This window comes from Schistocerca americana, chromosome 1, assembly GCF_021461395.2.
Source record: "Schistocerca americana isolate TAMUIC-IGC-003095 chromosome 1, iqSchAmer2.1, whole genome shotgun sequence".
Lineage (NCBI taxonomy): Eukaryota > Metazoa > Arthropoda > Insecta > Orthoptera > Acrididae > Schistocerca > Schistocerca americana.
Window position 1 is genome coordinate 275375967 of NC_060119.1, and position 20216 is coordinate 275396182.

The window sequence follows — 20216 nt, forward strand, 5'->3', positions numbered from 1 at the left end:
CTGCGCACACTGAATTTTGCTCGGAAAGTGTCCCTTTACGATGATGACAAATACTGCGGCTGGAGCACCAGCCCACTTCAGCATTACTGTTCGTCAACACACCACCATCATCATCATCGTGATCATCTATCCAACGACATCGGTAGGACGAGGATGCCCTTGTGATTAGTCACTTACACCACCGGACTTAAATCCTTCGACTTTTATTCGTGGCGGCATCTGGAAAGTTTTATTTCGCTGAAGCAGTTGCTGATATGAAGACCCTTTGGCAGCGTACCAGTGAAGCTATTCAGCTACAGCATGGAACATCCTAAAACGTGAGGCAATGCGTGAAACGACGTGTGAACGCTCACTTTGCATCCCATGGAAGCCACTTGCAATATCGTTTGTAACGTGGAAGTAATTAATACCACGTAACGCGTAATGTAACGTACCAGTACAGATTTCCTCGTAGCAGAGTCACTATACATTTGCAGAAACAGCCTCACGTCGATATAAGCGTTTCTGCTCCTCCTGTCAGGAATAACCTCCAGAAGTTTGCCCCTACGCGGCCCAGTGGTCGGTGGAGAGGCGGCATTCTGCCCCGGCATCCTGGTGTTGCCCGTAAAGGCACGCTGCCCCGCCTGCTGTGGCAAGGACATCGCTCCAGACGGCATTCCGCGGTCGAAACACCTACGGCAGCTGCTTCTGCGCCTTTCCCCAGGATGCTTACCGCAGGCCGTTCACCGCTCTGCCCATTCTCTGTGCTGCACTGACTTATCTATATCCCGTCTATATCGTTGCACTTCATGATAATAGCAACAAACGCAGCGGAAAAAAAAATTGATACCCCTGAGAAAGGGATACGTTTAGTATTGTTCACTCCATTTTTGCAGATCGATTTTTTCACTTACATTTTGTTTGTATTTCCTAATGTTTATCCCGACCACTGTTTTCATGAAATGGCACATTAATTTTTATCCAACTAAGCGGGCGGACGCCCTTCCTGTCGTCACATTCGTCCGTTAACAGAAAGGGAATGTTGCGTGCGCCATCTGTGTACGAATCGTATAAACTCTGCTCTGCTTGCTATTGTATCGTAACTACGTGTATCTTCCAGAATGAGATTTTCACTCTGCAGCGGAGTGTGCGCTGATATGAAACTTCCTGGCAGATTAAAACTGTGTGCCCGACCGAGACTCGAACTCGGGACCTTTGCCTTTTGCGGGCAAGTGCTCTACCATCTGAGCTACCGAAGCACGACTCATGGCCGGTCTCACAGCTTTACTTCTGCCAGTATCTCGTCTCCTACCTTCCAAACTTTACAGAAGCTCTCCTGCGAACCTTGCAGAACTAGCACTCCTGAGAGAAAGGATATAGCGGAGACATGGCTTAGCCACAGCCTGGGGGATGTTTCCAGAATGAGATTTTCACTCTGCAGCGGAGTGTGCGCTGATGGTAGAGCACTTGCCCGCGAAAGGCAAAGGTCTCGAGTTCGAGTCTCGGTCGGGCACACAGTTTTAATCTGCCAGGAAGTTTCATATCAGCGCACACTCCGCTGCAGAGTGAAAATCTCATTCTGGAAACATCCCCCAGGCTGTGGCTAAGCCATGTCTCCGCTATATCCTTTCTTTCGGGAGTGCTAGTTCTGCAAGGTTCGCAGGAGAGCTTCTGTAAAGTTTGGAAGGTAGGAGACGAGATACTGGCAGAAGTAAAGCTGTGAGTACCGGGCGTGAGTCGTGCTTCGGTAGCTCAGATGGTAGAGCACTTGCCCGCGAAAGGCAAAGGTCCCGAGTTCGAGTCTCGGTCGGGCACACAGTTTTAATCTGCCAGGAAGTTACGTGTATCTTGTTTTTCTGAGGCAGAGATTGAGGAACAGCCCCATTCCTGTCTAAACGAGCGTGAAAAATCGCCTCAAAATCACCCAGGCTGCCCAGAAAATCGAAACAACGGCCGTTAATTCGCCCCGCAAATTCCATTAGGGTCTGTCTCAGTTCCATCGCGCAAGATATTCCTGTGTGCATTAAACTGGACGAACAGGTCTTCCTTTTACGTAAAACATTCTCGGTATTCTTGCCGCGTCAGTTCTGGATAAAATGTCGATATATAGAGCAAAAACTGTTTCAGACGAAGACTACTTAAGGTCCGAGATTAACCGTCTGAAGCACGTTTTCCGAAATAATGGCTATGGTGCACTCGATACAAAGGAAGCGTTCTCAAAAAAAGGAAACGTGAAAATGCTGCACGCTCACAGGATGAAACACCGATTGCGGTTCTTCCTTTCTGTTGCTCGATTTCCAGCAAAATAGGAAGAGTCCTGCGTAGACGAGGTATAAGACCGATTTTTCGTCCTCCTAAAAAAATTAAGGAGATGATCGGCCCTGTTAAGGACAATCTCTGCCTCAGGGTCCCAGGAGTTTATAATATACCCTGTGAGTGTGGAAGTAAGTATATAGGTCAGACGATTCGTACCGTTTCCGACCGCTGTGCAGAACACCAACGCCATATTAAAAATAGAGAACTGGAGAAATCGGCAATTGCGGAACACAGCCTCACGAACAAACATAAAATTTTGTTCGATGAAACAAAAATTCTGTCCCATGCCTCCACGTACTGGGATTCTGTTATTAAGAAGGCTGTTGAAATAAGAATGAGCCAAAATAACTTTAACCGCGATAGCGGATACCATCTGAGCTGTGCATGGAAACGAGCGCTCGATGCAGAGAAGCAGCAGAGACGTTCCTTCCAAGGTTTACGTTCCAACAGAAGCGGTGGCGCCACCGGCGCACACAGTGACATCGTCTGCGACAGCAGTAGGTAATCGCCGACCAATCATAAGCTGACCAATCATAAGCCGTCCGCGGGCTATAAATAAGGCTACCACAGCAGCAGCGAAGACAGTCAGTTGCTCCTGGCGATGACGATGGAGGTAATCGTCGAAAGCTCGAGACTTTATTCAGAACTGACGCGGCAAGAATACCGAGAATGTTTTACATGTAAGTGCCGTCGCGAAAAACTTCGTTCCCAGGTCTTCCTTTTCTTGATCATCACTCTGCTGTCTTTTTTAAGTTATCGTATTACATGATCGATTCTGGGGTTTCAAAATCGCATCTTCAGATGCCACAAAAAAAAAAAAAATATATATATGCACATATAAAATGTATTTTAGGTTGTGCTCCACGGCACAGGTTTTATAAAAATACATTTTTCTCTCCACCCCTACAACATTCCTAAATTTTTTATCCTCCAACTGCTTTATGTTATCACCTACACTGAGTTACAGACACACTCGCGTGCCAGCCGTAGCCGAAAATTCACCACCACAGAAACACATGCAGCCTTCAGCTGTCGTTTGGACGGCTAGCGTGTTTAAAATTAGCCGAAATATGTGGCGAGAGACTTCTGGTCATGTGGTTTAGTATGGATACACATCTACAGCGTCTAATCAGTCAGCAGACGCAGACGTTTGTTTCACGTGCCGCGTAAGAAATAAGTTCAGTGTGCGACGGAACTTCGGATCGCCGTTGCGCAAGTATCCAACAGGATATAGCGGCCGATGTGTTTGTTTCTGCCGCGAGTGCGGCGTATTGTTAGCCTGTTGTGTTTGGTAGGGAAAGTGGAACAGCTGCGCTCGCGTCAGACTTTTACGAAGGTGGCGAACGATCTCAGACCCAGTTACAAATCTGCGGAGAGGCGGCTGCACGAGAAGCACGGATCCGACGCGGAAGTAGCAGTCTGCAGCGGCGACAGACCAACTTCTGAGACAAAGCGTTCTGCCAGCAGATGCTCGTCAGGACGGGGGCGCTTTGCGCAAGTAGAATTTAGTTACTACCTGCCCACGTTTAAGGAAACGAAACAGCCGACGCGTGAAAATGGTAAGGGCCGAGGGAGATTGGAGAAGTCGACGCAGTGAAATTCAACGTTCCATCTTTTCAGGAACAGGCGAGAAGTGGAAACTTACATGCCAATGGAAACGACAAGTTTACTGTTACCAACTACAATTTATTTTATTTACACTACGTGCATCACAGGTTTACACCACCAGTATCAGGTGGATTGAAGTGCATTAATACGATATGTATGTGTATGACTTTGCAAAGCGTGTGGCACTTTCTAGTAGCTGGAGGAGGATATAAAAATACTTTTTTCGTAAATGGCTCGAACTGTTGTAGTTTTTGACTGCAAAGATGGGCAGAAACATACACCGTGCGTCCAAAAAGTTCAGAGACTTCATTATAGTACAAGGCACTGCCGCGAAGGAGCTATCGTGACAGGTTGAACTAACAATTGTAGAGAACAGATGCGCATTCGACCAGTCAGGCTTTGTCGAGTAGTGGATCTTAGACCATAGTGTATCAACGTTGTTGTGTCACAAAACGAAATGTAGCAACGAACTGAACGTCTCTATATCAATGTTTTGAAGGAGAAGACAGTGTCCGCAAAGTGTGTCCCGCACACCTTGATTCCCGACGAGAAACATGGGCGCGTGGACGCCTGCCGGTACTTGACTGAAATACAAAACACGAACAATTTCTTTTCGGAAAAATCATCACGGGTATAGAGACTCGGTATTATCACCAAGAACCTACATAAAACGAAAGGGTGCGGAATTTACGTGGAGGACACAACAGACATAGACGCCGATTTGACGCGTGAATTTAACCGTGTTCCAGAGAAGGACTTTTCCGACAGTTTGACATGGTGCTTGAACGTTGTGTTCGGTGATGTACTAGGAACGTCTGAAGCATTTACACTCCTCCGTTTTTCATTAACCCAGTCTAGGAATTTTCGCACTGACGGTGTAAATAAAGCCTGCATTTACTTCCTGTGGTTCTACCTGCCGTCTTTGCTTATTTCGGCTTTTACGAAGTGTATGTGATGTAAATACAACGGCAAAGGCGCCTGTAAACAATAGCAGCATTTTTAAATTTATGTTTCTGTCCATTTTTGCGATGAAAGACCTCACAAAACTTCGAGCCATGTATTAAAGTAGCCTTTCGTTTTTGTCAGTCTTCTGCTACTAGACAGTGCCACAGGCTACACCGAAGTCGTGCACACAACGCGTACATGTCGTATTATGTAATTCACATGAAGCCACCCGATGCTGGAATTTTCAACGTCTGGAACACATAGTAGGGATAAAATAAACTTTGTCAGGTATCAGTAAACTAGTAATTACTGATATCAATAACAGTCACGGTAAAGCCTAATCTGAAACAATCGAATTTAAAAATTGAACCATATAATAAGGTCATGCAAACTTTTTTAATAGAACTTCGTTCTACAACACATCACGTGACCCACTTTCAAACTGTCAAATTTAATATTCACATTCTGATTTTATTTTTTTGTTTCATAACGTCCACGGGCATGTAAGTCTCTTCTAGTGCCTAGAATTTCGATGTTTGCTTTGTATAATGTTATCAGTATTAAGACCAAAATACCGAAAGTTCTATCTGAACAGTTAAATGATAGAAGAAGGCACAACTAGGTAATCGTTTGGGAATCGTACCGATTTTCACATTTTCGCGCACTGCCGTTCACAACGAAAAGGGAATCTACACAGTGGCTGACCCTTCAGTCTCGTATCTCTGTCTCTGTTATCTCTCTATTAGGCTTGGGTGTGTCTTAATCGAAGTTTAATATTGATGTTTAATAGTGTGTACGACATTTTTTTTTTTGTTTTGTTTCTGGTATCGGCAATTCTACCTACAGTAATAAAGCTGGGATAAGTTTGTAAGTGTCTCGCTAGAAAGCACTGGAACACGGTAACGTAAGTAACTACCTAGCGACTGTTTCACGAACGATCAGGTGAAACAAGGCCGTTAAACGCTCCGGCACTGGCAAATTTCGGCACTGTGATGATAAATTCGTAGCCTTCTCCAGTGTGAAAACCACGAGTTCCGTCTGAGTGACCCAATACACTACTTTGCATTAGTCGGTACATTTAATTAAATGAGAGTCTTCCGTGTCCTGTACAGCCTACAGTGATAGGGCTTGGGTTGGTAACTGCATAGGTGCGGCTGAACACAATGGCGCACGACATTAAAAAACTAGAAAGTTGTAGAAAGGACGCGAAGTGGGCACAGGACGTGACTGTGTGTTCTGCGGGAAACCTGCACTGATGGCGTAGCAGTCATCACAACAGCGAAGTCCAGAAAAAAAACCATCAACATTTAACAAGTATAATTCGCGAAGATACGACTATTTCCATCAACAGTTAACGAATACACTCCTGGAAATTGAAATAAGAACACCGTGAATTCATTGTCCCAGGAAGGGGAAACTTTATTGACACATTCCTGGGGTCAGATACATCACATGATCACACTGACAGAACCACAGGCACATAGACACAGGCAACAGAGCATGCACAATGTCGGCACTAGTACAGTGTATATCCACCTTTCGCAGCAATGCAGGCTGCTATTCTCCCATGGAGACGATCGTAGAGGTGCAGGATGTAGTCCTGTGGAACGGCTTGCCATGCCATTTCCACCTGGCGCCTCAGTTGGACCAGCGTTCGTGCTGGACGTGCAGACCGCGTGAGACGACGCTTCATCCAGTCCCAAACATGCTCAATGGGGGACAGATCCGGAGATCTTGCTGGCCAGGGTAGTTGACTTACACCTTCTAGAGCACGTTGGGTGGCACGGGATACATGCGGACGTGCATTGTCCTGTTGGAACAGCAAGTTCCCTTGCCGGTCTAGGAATGGTAGAACGATGGGTTCGATGACGGTTTGGATGTACCGTGCACTATTCAGTGTCCCTCGACGATCACCAGTGGTGTACGGCCAGTGTAGGAGATCGCTCCCCACACCATGATGCCGGGTGTTGGCCCTGTGTGCCTCGGTCGTATGCAGTCCTGATTGTGGCGCTCACCTGCACGGCGCCAAACACGCATACGACCATCATTGGCACCAAGGCAGAAGCGACTCTCATCGCTGAAGACGACACGTCTCCATTCGTCCCTCCATTCACGCCTGTCGCGACACCACTGGGGCGGGCTGCACGATGTTGGGACGTGAGCTGAAGACCGCCTAACGGTGTGCGGGACCGTAGCCCAGCTTCATGGAGACGGTTGCGAATGGTCCTCGCCGATACCCCAGGAGCAACAGTGTCCCTAATTTGCTGGGAAGTGGCGGTGCGGTCCCCTACGGCACTGCGTAGGATCCTACGGTCTTGGCGTGCATCCGTACGTCGCTGCGGTCCGGTCCCAGGTCGACGGGCACGTGCACCTTCCGCCGACCACTGGCGACAACATCGATGTACTGTGGAGACCTCACGCCCCACGTGTTGAGCAATTCGGCGGTACGTCCACCCGGCCTCCCGCATGCCCACTATACGCCCTCACTCAAAGTCCGTCAACTGCACATACGGTTCACGTCCACGCTGTCGCGGCATGCTACCAGTGTTGAAGACTGCGATGGAGCTCCGTATGCCACGGCAAACTGGCTGACACTGACGGCGGCGGTGCACAAATGCTGCGCAGCTAGCGCCATTCGACGGCCAACACCGCGGTTCCTGGTGTGTCCGCTGTGCCGTGCGTGTGATCATTGCTTGTACAGCCCTCTCGCAGTGTCCGGAGCAAGTATGGTGGGTCTGACACACCGGTGTCAATGTGTTCTTTTTTCCATTTCCAGGAGTGTATAATTTGCTAGGGACGGATTATTTCTCTTTCTTCGTGTCCTTTGACAACTTTAAGCCAGTTCAAGCACATAAGCTTCTCATTTACAGTCTAGAGCTCTAGTAAATAATCAACATAAAGCACGATTGCAATACAATTTTCTCCCACTTTCCTTCATCAAAAATTGCGCCAATGTATGGGACTTGACTAACACACATGAACCACAGCCACCAAAAAGGGTGGTGGCTTGCCAGCCTCAAAGACACAGACAGCCGTGCACCTTACCGTAGGTGCAACTGTGGAAAGACCAGGCTAATCCGTTGTTCCTCAAGACGGGCAGCAGTCTTTAGATAGTTTCAGGGGCAAGGGGCTGAATGAATGACTGATCTGGCATCTATCATTTGCCGACATGGCTTTGCTGTACCGGTACTTCGAATGACTGAAAACAAGGGCAAACTACAGCTGTGATATTTATTTTCTCACCGAGGGCGTCCAGCTCTACCGTATGGCTTAATGATGACAACATCCTCATGGGTAAAAGACTCTAAAGTAGGTCTGCATTCGAATATCCAGGCGGGGTCTACTCAGGAGGATGTGTTCATGCGGAAAAACAAGACTGGTACTCTAGAGGTCCGAACGTGAAATGTTAGATCACTTAATTGGCTGGGCAGGGAAGAGAATTTAAAAAGGAAAATGGGTAGTTTTAAATTAGATATAATGGGAATTAGTGAAGTCCGGTGGCTGGAAGAATAGCACTTCTGGCCAGACCAGTACAGGGTTGTCAACACAAAATTAGATGGGGATAATGCACAAGTACACTTAATAATGAATAAGAACATAGGAATGCGGGTAACTACTATGAACAGCATAGACACACACTATCGTAGCCATGACAGACACAAAATCGTTGACGATAGCACTATAAGCCTAATACGCCAACTAGTTTCGCAGATAATGAAGAGATGGAAAGAATGTTTGATGAAATAGAGGCAGTTATTCAGACAGTTAATGGAAAGGAAATTGTAATTGTAACGGGTATTGGAATTCGGTACCAGGAAAATGAAAAATAGTAGGAGAACATGGACTGTGGAAAAGGAATGAAAGTAGGAGCCTCTTGGTAGAATAATTTAATCATGGCGAAAACTTGGTGTATGAATATTGAAAGAAGATTGTATACATGAAATAGACATCGACACACTGCAAAGTTTCAGACTGATCATATAATGGCAAGACAGAGATTAAAAAACAAGGTTTTAAACCATATGACTTTTACTGAGGCGGACTCTAGTCATAATTTATTGGTTATGAACTACAGACTAATACTAACGAAATTACATAAATATGGGTAATTAAGAGCGTGGAATCTGAATAAATTGAAGGAACCAAAGGTTGTTGAGATTTTCAGAGGGAGCATTAAACAAAGTTGGCAACAGAGGAAAGGAATAAAATACAAGGCGAATGCGCAGCTTCGTGAGATGAAATAGGGAAGGCATAAGAGGTAAAGAGACAAAGCCAACTAGAAACCCATGGATAATTACAGAGATATTGGATTTATTCTGACGAAAGTTCAACAAACCTTTGGAGAAAAGAGAAACAACTGTGTGAATATGAAGAGCTCAGACGGCAAACCAGTACTAATTAAAGAAAGGAAAGATGGAAGGGATAAGAATATACAGAGGGTCTATGTAAGAAGAACAAACTCGAATAATCATAATAAAGAAGCAGGAGAGGAAACAGGTGAAGATTAGATGGTAGACACGACAGTGCAAGAAGAATCTGAGAGAGCACTGCAAGACCAAAGCGGAAACGGGGTCCCCTATAGTAGATGACATTCCCTCATAATTATGTGGACCCTTGTGAGAGCCAGCCATCACAAAGTTAGTCCACTTGGTGTGTAGGATATGTGAGGGAAGGGAACGAAGTAATAATTCCAAAGAAGACACGTGCTGACAGGTGTGAATAATATCAAACCCTCAGTTTATCAAGTGGTGGCTGCAGGATAATTACACCAATTATTTACAGAAAAATGGAAGAACTGGTGGAGGCCGTCATTGAGTTAAGATCATTCTGCGTTCCAGAGAAATGACTGAACACGTTACGCAATGCTGACCCTACGACTTATCTTATAAGACAGGTTGACGAAAAGTAAACATACGCTAGGAGTATTTGTAGATTTATAAATGTGGACTGAACAACACTTTTCAAAATTTTGAAGATAGCTGGCATCAAATCCAAAGTTATTTGCAACTTGTTCAGTAAACATAGTGCAATTATAAGGACCGAAGAACATGAAAGGGAAGCAGTAGTTGAGAAAGGAGTGAGACAGCCCCTCCCCACTGTTACTCAATCCGTACATTGAGCAAGTAACAAATGAAACCAAGGAGAACTTTGGATAGCAATTCAGGGAGAAGAAATAGAAATGTTATGCTTTGCTGATTACATGGTTATTCTGACAGAGGTGGCAAGACACTTGGAAGAGGTCTGGGGCGGAATAGATATCATCTTGAAAAGACGTAAGACGAACATCTACAGAATTAAAACCACAGTAACAGAATGTAGTCGAATTAGGCGATGCTGAGGGAAACAAGTTAGGAAACGGGACATTGAAAGAAGTAGGTGAGTTTTGTTATTTGGGCTGTAAAATAAACTATGATGGCCGAAACGTCGAATATAAATTTGTGTGTCAGGAAGTCTTTAGCGAAGATATTTGTCTTGTAAAGAAGTGAATCGTGGGCGAAAGGCAATTCAGACAAGAAGAGAATAGAAGATTTTGACATGTGGTGCTATATAAGAAGGCTGAATATTAGTTGGTGACATCGAATAACAAATGGAAGAGGTCCTGGATCGAATTGACGAATAGCATAACTTGAATAAAAAGCAGGGATCGTGCTTTGTGTGTGTGTGTGTGTGTGTGTGTGTGTGTGTGTGTGTTTGTGTGCGTGTGAGAGAGAGAAAGAGAGAGAGAGAGAGAGAGAGAGAGAGAGAGAGAGAGAGAGAGAGAGAGAGGGGGGGGGGGGAGAAGAGATAGGGGTGGGCCAATAAAAATTGTAGAGGGAGACCAGGCTTGAATACAGCAAGCAAGTTCGAACGCATGTACGCTACGGTAGTTAAGCAGAAACGAAGAGGATAGAGTAACATGGAGAGTTGCCTCAAACCAGTCTTCGGAATGGAGAGCACAACAGAAGCAGCAGAAAAGTCACAGTCTCCGAGCGAAGAATCTCTAGCTATCTCCAACATATTATGTGTCACTTGCAACAATTGTTCTACTAGAGGTGCGTGTTGGATTTGAGAACATTTACTATACGCGAAAAATCGAAGTATACTGAGCTGTGATAAAATACTTTCCGCTATTTATCAACTCTAACTTGCAGACGAGGCGGAGTTTAATATGCCTGACATGTCAGTAAAGAATATGATATCGAACTCAATTGCACACAGCATTTCAGCTATCATTAGCTATTTCTCTTTCGTCGAAACAGTTGCTCTAAAACAGTATGGTCTGCTAGCAAACGTTGTCAGCGGCCAGAAAGCAATCCACCCCGGTCGATATGGTTTGATTTTATCAATTCAGCTATTCCCATCAGCTACCATACTAGAGTAGACACGAACAGTAATTGTTAAAACTCACTAGAAATTTTCTGGTTGTAGTGTCCTTTTTGTATCACCATGAACAGCAAATATTGATCATAACTATTAAGTATACCATCGTGAATACTGATAGTATGAACAAGAAAATCATCTCCTAGCACATCACACGGCAGGTTTAATGTGTAATTGTACGAAACGCTTCAACGGGCAATTTAAAATGGAAGTCAATTTCAGCGAGACACGGAAACAAGGGACACACCATTCATACAATAAGGCGATAATTAGTGTTATTCCAGTTTTATATGTTAGGAAACTCACCCTGAGACTGTTTGGGGACATAGGGAGCAAGCAGTCGCGTCCGCTTCTTTTCATAGCCCTTCTGAGTGATGTCACCTGAAAAGCACAAAAAGTAAACTATCAGACACAATAAACCTACTTACACCGACATCATATAAATTTCATATAACGAACAACACACATCCGACGCAAAAAAAGACAATTAACACCAATCTCACCAATAAAATGTTAGCATTAAATTAAATTTGCACTATGGATTCTCTTTCCCGATCGTGACTGGTAGAGGATAAAGTACCCAGCTGGACTAGTGATTCCAGTTTTCTGTATAATATTTCGACGATTGACACAGTCGTTTGCGTTTTGCGTCCTACTCTAAGAAAACAGCCACATGACGAAGGCAACGAAATCAAACGTAGAGACAATGTGGAGAAAACTAGAGTCGTTCGACTCGACGCCCAGAAAAATAGCGTCCAGAAAGTTTGGCGGTGGGGTGAGTGGATTGCTGGACTGCTCTAGCCTGTTGTGGGGTTGTGTACCATTGCGGGCTACGGCGGAGACGAAGCCTCCCCGTCGTTTCTAGGTCCCCAGTTCCATACAGTATAATACAATTAGCAGTTTCTCGTGTTCTGGTAATAAAAAGCGAGTGGCGTCCCGTATAAACAAATTAATTGGGATTTAATTATTTCTGAAATATTTGTTCCTCGCAGAGTTTATCACAGCCTGCGCAGGAGACAACTACTACACAAGACTGCAGGTTGGTGAACATTTATTAGAACTTCTGCATTCCACTCAAAGCGGTGGAAGCAAATAGGTGCCTCGAGTATACCGCTATTTTAATACAAATGAGATCAGTGACACGCCACCTGTGGTAATACGAAGAAGGTATGAACGAGAGAAATTTTGGAGGAAAGAGGTTTATCAGACGCACGTATACATATCTGTTTCTCTCTTTTTGAGCTTGCCGTAGCGTGTGTGTCTTCCACATCTCTTCCTAAACGAATTGATTGATTTCAACCAAACTTGGTACATATATCCCTTACTGTCACGCAACAATTGCTGTGGGGGTAAAAACGACCTACTTATTACAGTTGTGGAGTTATGACGTCATAAGTAATGAGGTGCGTGAAAAACTGCCGCGTCATGCATGGCGTTTAAATGTACTACCTCTATGCTACTATCTGTATTCGCAACGTATTTCGCTGACAAAATCCACATACGCTGTTGAATGTACCTAAACAGATATATCATCGTGCGATAACATAGTTCAAGAGATACGACGTCATAAACCCTACCGCATCATGCATGAAGTCTCAATACATTTATTCTTTACTACTGACACACTTCTACATTCCATTCAACTTAAGGAAACCCCTGACACCTGGCATCCATTTTGACAGCTTACAATTGCGAAGCGCGAACGGCTGTAAGCTAGAACAGTAGTCGTCTATACAGCTCTGAAGAAGCATTGCAAAAGAGACGTTGTAGACACGCGAAAAAGTTGCGCCCCGCGTACAGACACTGTAGGGAATCATGCTTCTTAACATTCGCACATTACCGGTGTTTTTTTTCGTAATTTCAAAGATGTTACGTTTTCACGAATACATGGAAATGATTTTTTTCGATATTTCACTACAAAAACAGTTCTTTTTTGTTTTCGTTTCTAACAGAAAACTGGCAAAACAAAAACGCGAGCAATAACAGGTTTGTCAGCTAGTCATCAATAAAATAGTATTTTTGATCACTGGTCCTTTTTCTCAAAACACAGATTCCAGTCATCTATTATATACATAATTTTAATCACTGAGGTTTTAGGCGTACTGTATATAAACAGAGACAACAGAAATCTAATGAAAACTTCAAGGTTTCTTATGACTATCACACCATTCCTAGTGCGGAAAATGCAGCCACGAGAGGGAAATATTTAATCGGCATAGTTCCAGCTCATCACCAGCTGTGAGCGTGTAAAATCTCAGGGTAGAAATTCTGATCCTGAACGTATAACCCCATGAAAACCGATGTCCCACTTCGCTCTAAACAGAAACACACTTCTATGCCCCAACCTTTTTTTTTTTTAAAAAAGGGAAGAAAAGAGCACAGTTACAGTCTTTTAATTTTAAAAAATATTTGGCGCTCACCGATCGTTACTCATGCATAAATTCGTGCCGAATCTGCGCAGATGCGCCCTGCTGGCCAGAAATTTGCATTGCGGCCGCTCCGACAAATACCAGAGAAGTTAGCCGCCATGTGTGTGCCACAGGCAGCTGACGGCACGGAAAAGCTGCCCCCCACCCCACATACGTGGAGCGGCTACGTACACACCGGTGCACTGCCGGTGGTACCTTGCACCTACGAGTTCTTTCTGGGACAGCCACGTGATAATAGATTTCAAACAAAACCACGAAGAATTTTGTTTAGGTGTCTTACGGGTTGTTGCTTGTAGATGTGGACTGTTTTAACATTTTGTACGATATTCAACATTAATTCAACAAACATCGTATACAATCTTTCAGGCAATATCTTTTAAACGATGAAATGCGAGTATCAATCTTGCGTCGTTGCTGAAACGCTGTACGTCCTCGATGAGACCATTACCACCAGTTAAATAGTTCCCATGCTGCCGAATTGATGTGCTAATTATGGCTGCCTGTCTGTCTGTCTCTCTGGTGCGATGGAAGCAAACGACGTTTTTTAGCTTTTCCAGAACGCCTCCAGTGTAACTGGTCTTTGTGAATAAACATGTTTGATGGTTTTCCACATATATGAGTCGAAATATGTATGTGATACCGGCACAGAGGTAGATACTGGGCCCTCTTCGGTCTCTCCATTGTGCTGGAGTACGCTCTGGTATCTCTGTATTTGTGATATGGAGAACTGTTTTATTGTTTCTCACGCATGGTCGTTTGCAGAATGAATCTATCATTCTGCAGCGAAATGTGTGTTGTTTGGAAACTTCATTAGAGATTAAAACTGTGTGCAGGGCGGGCACACTACTGTAAAGTGAATCCCTCCCGCCCTGTCCGTGGCTAAGCCATGTCTCTGCGATGTCCTTTCTACCGGGAATTCCAGTCCAGCGGAGTATGAAAGTGGAGCTCATTTTAAGTTTATATAGCGAGAGACAGGTACTGACAGATTTGAACCTGTGAAGGTGGGTCGTGAGTAGTGCCCGGATAGCTCATATATAATCTGCTAAGAAATTTCAAAGATAGGCCAATATCAAACTAATTATCTTTCCAATGCTGGTATAATGTGAAACACCGTATAACCGCTCCGGTAAACTTAAAGTCATACCTATACATCCCATATTGTATAAACATTAGACCAATAAAGTAACTCTCAAAGACTGTATATACACTCCTGGAAATTTAAATAAGAACACCGTGAATTCATTGTCCCAGGAAGGGGAAACTTTATTGACACATTCCTGGGGTCAGATACATCACATGATCACACTGACAGAACCACAGGCACATAGACACAGGCAACAGAGCATGCACAATGTCGGCACTAGTACAGTGTATATCCACCTTTCGCAGCAATGCAGGCTGCTATTCTCCCATGGAGACGATCGTAGAGATGCTGGATGTAGTCCTGTGGAACGGCTTGCCATGCCATTTCCACCTGGCGCCTCAGTTGGACCAGCGTTCGTGCTGGACGTGCAGACCGCGTGAGACGACGCTTCATCCAGTCCCAAACATGCTCAATGGGGGACAGATCCGGAGATCTTGCTGGCCAGGGTAGTTGACTTACACCTCCTAGAGCACGTTGGGTGGCACGGGATACATGCGGACGTGCATTGTCCTGTTGGAACAGCAAGTTCCCTTGCAGGTCTAGGAATGGTAGAACGATGGGTTCGATGACGGTTTGGATGTACCGTGCACTATTCAGTGTCCCCTCGACGATCACCAGTGGTGTACGGCCAGTGTAGGAGATCGCTCCCCACACCATGATGCCGGGTGTTGGCCCTGTGTGCCTCGGTCGTATGCAGTCCTGATTGTGGCGCTCACCTGCACGGCGCCAAACACGGATACGACCATCATTGGCACCAAGGCAGAAGCGACTCTCATCGCTGAAGACGACACGTCTCCATTCGTCCCTCCATTCACGCCTGTCGCGACATCACTGGAGGCGGGCTGCACGATGTTGGGGCGTGAGCGGAAGACGGCCTAACGGTGTGCGGGACCGTAGCCCAGCTTCATGGAGACGGTTGCGAATGGTCCTCGCCGATACCCCAGGAGCAACAGTGTCCCTAATTTGCTGGGAAGTGGCGGTGCGGTCCCCTACGGCACTGCGTAGGATCCTACGGTCTTGGCGTGCATCCGTGCGTCACTGCGGTCCGGTCCCAGGTCGACGGGCACGTGCACCTTCCGCCGACCACTGGCGACAACATCGATGTACTGTGGAGACCTCACGCCCCACGTGTTGAGCAATTCGGCGGTACGTCCACCCGGCCTCCCGCATGCCCACTATACGCCCTCGCTCAAAGTCCGTCAACTGCACATACGGTTCACGTCCACGCTGTCGCGGCATGCTACCAGTGTTAAAGACTGCGATGGAGCTCCGTATGCCACGGCAAACTGGCTGACACTGACGGCGGCGGTGCACAAATGCTGCGCAGCTAGCGCCATTCGACGGCCAACACCGCGGTTCCTGGTGTGTCCGCTGTGCCGTGCGTGTGATCATTGCTTGTACAGCCCTCTCGCAGTGTCCGGAGCAAGTATGGTGGGTCTGACACACCGGTGTCAATGTGTTCTTTTTTCCATTTCCAGGAGTGTATTTCTATGCACGAAGGTCGAACATATGAGTTTTTGAATGCCGTCTTAATGCTTTCGTGGTAATATTTTGCCCCTACAAGTCCGCGATGCAAGGCGGAAATGGAACTGGCAGCAATTAAGACGACAATGAATGGACACACTGCGGCACCAGTGACTCAGTAGTGTCCTCACAGCTAATGACACTAATTATATGCGTGCCGAGGATGTTGCAAAAAGGCTCGTACACGAATAAAAGTCCAAAAATTTCGAATGCGACGCCCAGTTTTTCCCAGGATATTGCTGGTACTTTGTGACTTTTGTCTTTGGAAACATTTCGTTCATTTGAAACATCCAGGGACGCATTGTGGTTGAGATTCTAGGTTAAAGCGTACGCACTCCCTTAAAGGGCTGGATGTGCCGGTTCGTAGGTGCGAAGAAAGCAAGAGCGTAGTATATTCAATACGAACATTTCCAGAAGGGCACTGTAGTTTTCTAAGCTGTGCTTCTTCGCCATAAACAATCCGTAATAATGAAACTGCTGACCAAGTACACATGCCTCCGTAGCACTAGTAAATAATGTCGGAATTGGAGAATAATAGCAATGTCCACAGTTAAAATACAACGAAAATTCGCCTTCATTACTCATTAATACAGCTGTCAGCAGCTCAACAAGAAGCTCCATATATAACCACTAAACTTTTGGACATAAACTAACAGGTAGTTAAGAAAATTGAAATCTAGACTAAAATCATTTATTCTGGTTAACTACTGGGTAGGAGGAAAAAAAAATCTTTGTTTTATTTTATTACTAGTTATATGTGAAATGCTAGGGATGGGATTAAGGTTATACTAAACAGTAGAAAAAAATAGGTTGGAATGTCCCCTGAGAGCATAGTTTATAACGTAGCATTAACTTCTACAGCGAATGAAATTTGAGCCCGTACATCCAGTTTCTCTGTCTAGTGTGAATTTTCATCTTAACCCTTTTATTACCGTCGGGACCTGTGTATCCTACAATAGGATACCAGAGAACCAGTGAGAACTTGCTGCATTTTATTGCTATATACGAATTTCCTGTGGTACAGAGACACCTCCCAATGGTTTGCAGATTTCTTACAAGCACAGACTGCACCTTTAGAATGTGCACTCTAAGACTGACCGGTAACTCTCTTCTCCGTATTGTCACATCGAATTTGTTTGCACCTGCAGATAGGCAACCCAGTTACCAGATTTGCAATGCAGGCTGCCGTGGCGCCTTCCCGGACACATCGTGTCAATGAATTGCCGTGCTTACTGACGTTTGCCACACCACAAACGAAGCCCATATTGTGCACCTGTAACACGAGTTGCAAAACTTATGTATGTTCTACCCCTCCCTGTGTTGGAAAATCAAACGTGGGGAAATATGCTTTCCATATTGTTACTTCTGACTACGACACTGATTAAAATAACCGTAAATTAACGCCTTTTTTAAGTGTCCTGTACAGTCTAACTTCGGTCGAACTGGTTGTTCTCGTTGATTTATTCAAGGTTTTAATGTTAATTGACGCAGAAGAGAAAAAACTTGAAAATTTTGCCGATGACATAGTTCTGTCAGCGACAGCAAAGGTCTTGCAAGAGCAGCTGAACGGAATAGACAGTGTCTTGAAAGGAGGATTACGGTGAATATCAGTAAGGGGAATGGAATGTAGTCAATTAAATCAGGCGATGCTGAAGGGATTAGATTAGCAACCGCGACAATGAAAGTAGCACATGAATTTTGCTACTTGGGCAGTAAAATAACCGATGATGGCCGAAGGAGAGAGATTATAAAATATACACTAGCAATGGCAAGGAAAGCTTTTCTGAAGAAGAGAAATTTGTGAACACTGAATACTGAGTTTAGTGTTGGGAAATCTTTTGTGAGGGTATTTGTCCGGAGTGCAGCCTTGCATGGAAGTGAAACTTTGACAATAATTGTGGTCACAATACACTGTTATTGCGTCTCAAAAATTTATTACAGATTTATTTATGTGCAGTTAAACACATGTTGTTCGCATACGTAAACTATCTTCAAACCACTTAAAAAAACTTTTTACACTCGATCTAATATACAGTGACTGAAAAGATCGCGATAACAAAAAATAATGTAGAATAATGAAATTTCGAGAATATACCTGTATGCCGTATGTAGTTTATGTCAGTCATTAATATTGCAAGATCACAGGTTAACGTAAGTGCGAGATGAGCCACTGCAAATGTCAAATGGTGTTATACTAATAACCGATGTAGCCGCCAGAATATTGAATGCAAGCACTCAAATATGCATGCTTTGTGTCGTACACGTTTTGTGGGACAGAGTTCCATGCCTGTTGCACTTGATTGCTCAACACAGCGACGGGTAATGCTGTTTGTGGATGACGTTAGATTTGTCCTTCTATGACATCCCATACGTGGGCGACTGGAGACAGATCTGGTGATCGAACAGGCCAATGCACCATGTCGACACACTGTAGAGCATTTGGCTTAGAACAGTGTCATGTGGTCGAGCGTTTTCCTAACGGAAAACACCCACTGCATTGCCGTTCATGAATGGTAGCACAATACGTCGAATAACCAGATTGGCAAAGGCATTTGTAATAAGTGTGCTTGGGGTCACAAAGAGATTGCTCCTGCTACAGGTGTCCAGTAGGCACAAAGGTTGGTTGCAGGCCCTCAACTGGCCTTCTCCTAACCAACACAACGACCATCACTGGCACCGAGGTAGAATCAGCTTTCATCAAAAAACACAACAGACCTCCATCCTGATTTGCAACCTCGTAGTGACACTACTAGCGTCACTCTTATGCGAATGGCTTGAAATTTGAATAGACATCGTCTATCACATTTACAAGCACCCATACCGACTTCCGATATGTCGCGTAACTACTACTTCCCGTTGCAGGTTTTTTTCCCGACAGTGTATGAATTTAAGGTGTCACCTGAAAACCCGCTAGCTATCGCTATTTCGAGCAGCTGAAAGAGTCATCACGCCTGTTTGCAACTTTAAAAGGTTCAAATGGCTCTGAGCACTATGGGACTCAACATCTGAGGTCATCAGTCCCCTAGAACTTAGAACTACTTAAACGTAACTAACCTAAGGACATCACACACATCCATGCCCGAGGCAGGATTCGAACCTGCGACCGTAGCGGTCACGCGGTTCCAAACTGCAGCGGCTAGAACCGCACGGCCACACTGGCCGGCAACTTTAAAAGGTATTTACCAAATGAAAATAAGGCCCCCAAATAATGGTTCAATTTCTCAGCAACCTTTTGAGTGAAGCCTATTTCTTGATGGTGCATCATTTTTTTCCGTTAGTGTCCTCGCGCTATATCGCTGATTAGTACTCCATCTTTGGTGATCACTGTGTCGAGAGTTTTTTTATGAATTACGAGCTGGAGTTTGCTCGAGTCGTTGAAGAATGGTGGCCGAAACAAACATTTTGCAATTAACATCCAGTAAATCGATGTTCACATCCAAGCAAATCGAAAGAAACTTAAGAAAGACGCTAGAAGCGTCAGTTACGATATGAAACTTCCTGGCAGATTAAAACTGTGTGCCGGACCGAGACTCGAAGTCGGGACCTTAGCCTTTCGCGGGCAAGTGCTCTACCAACTGAGCTACCCAAGCACGACTCACGGCCCGTCCTCACAGCTTTACTAATGCCAGTAGTTTACAGAAGCTCTCCTGCGAACCTTGCAGAAGGTCCCGAGTTCTAGTCTCGGTCCGGCACACAGGAAGTTTCATATCAGCGCACACTCCGCTGCAGAGTGAAAATCTCATTCCAGTGTCAGTTCCATTTGCAGGATGCTGAAATTACAAACAACTTAGGTTCAGAATGAAGATTACAGCGGTTCTAGGCGCTTCAGTCTGGAACCACGGGACCGCTACGGTCGCAGGTTCGAATCCTGCCTCGGGCATGGATGTGTGTGATGTCCTTAGGTTAGTTAG

General features: G+C 45.0%; 1 protein-coding gene across 1 annotated transcript in view; it reads right to left on the reverse strand.

Moving 5' to 3' along the window:
• Positions 1-20216, reverse strand: part of LOC124593688 (disco-interacting protein 2 homolog C) — a 624780-nt gene that overhangs the window by 238270 nt on the left and 366294 nt on the right. Inside the window, exon 2 of the mRNA XM_047131994.1 lies at positions 11515-11589. Within this exon, the coding sequence (XP_046987950.1) occupies positions 11515-11589 (75 nt within the window). The remainder of the gene's footprint in view (positions 1-11514; positions 11590-20216) is intronic.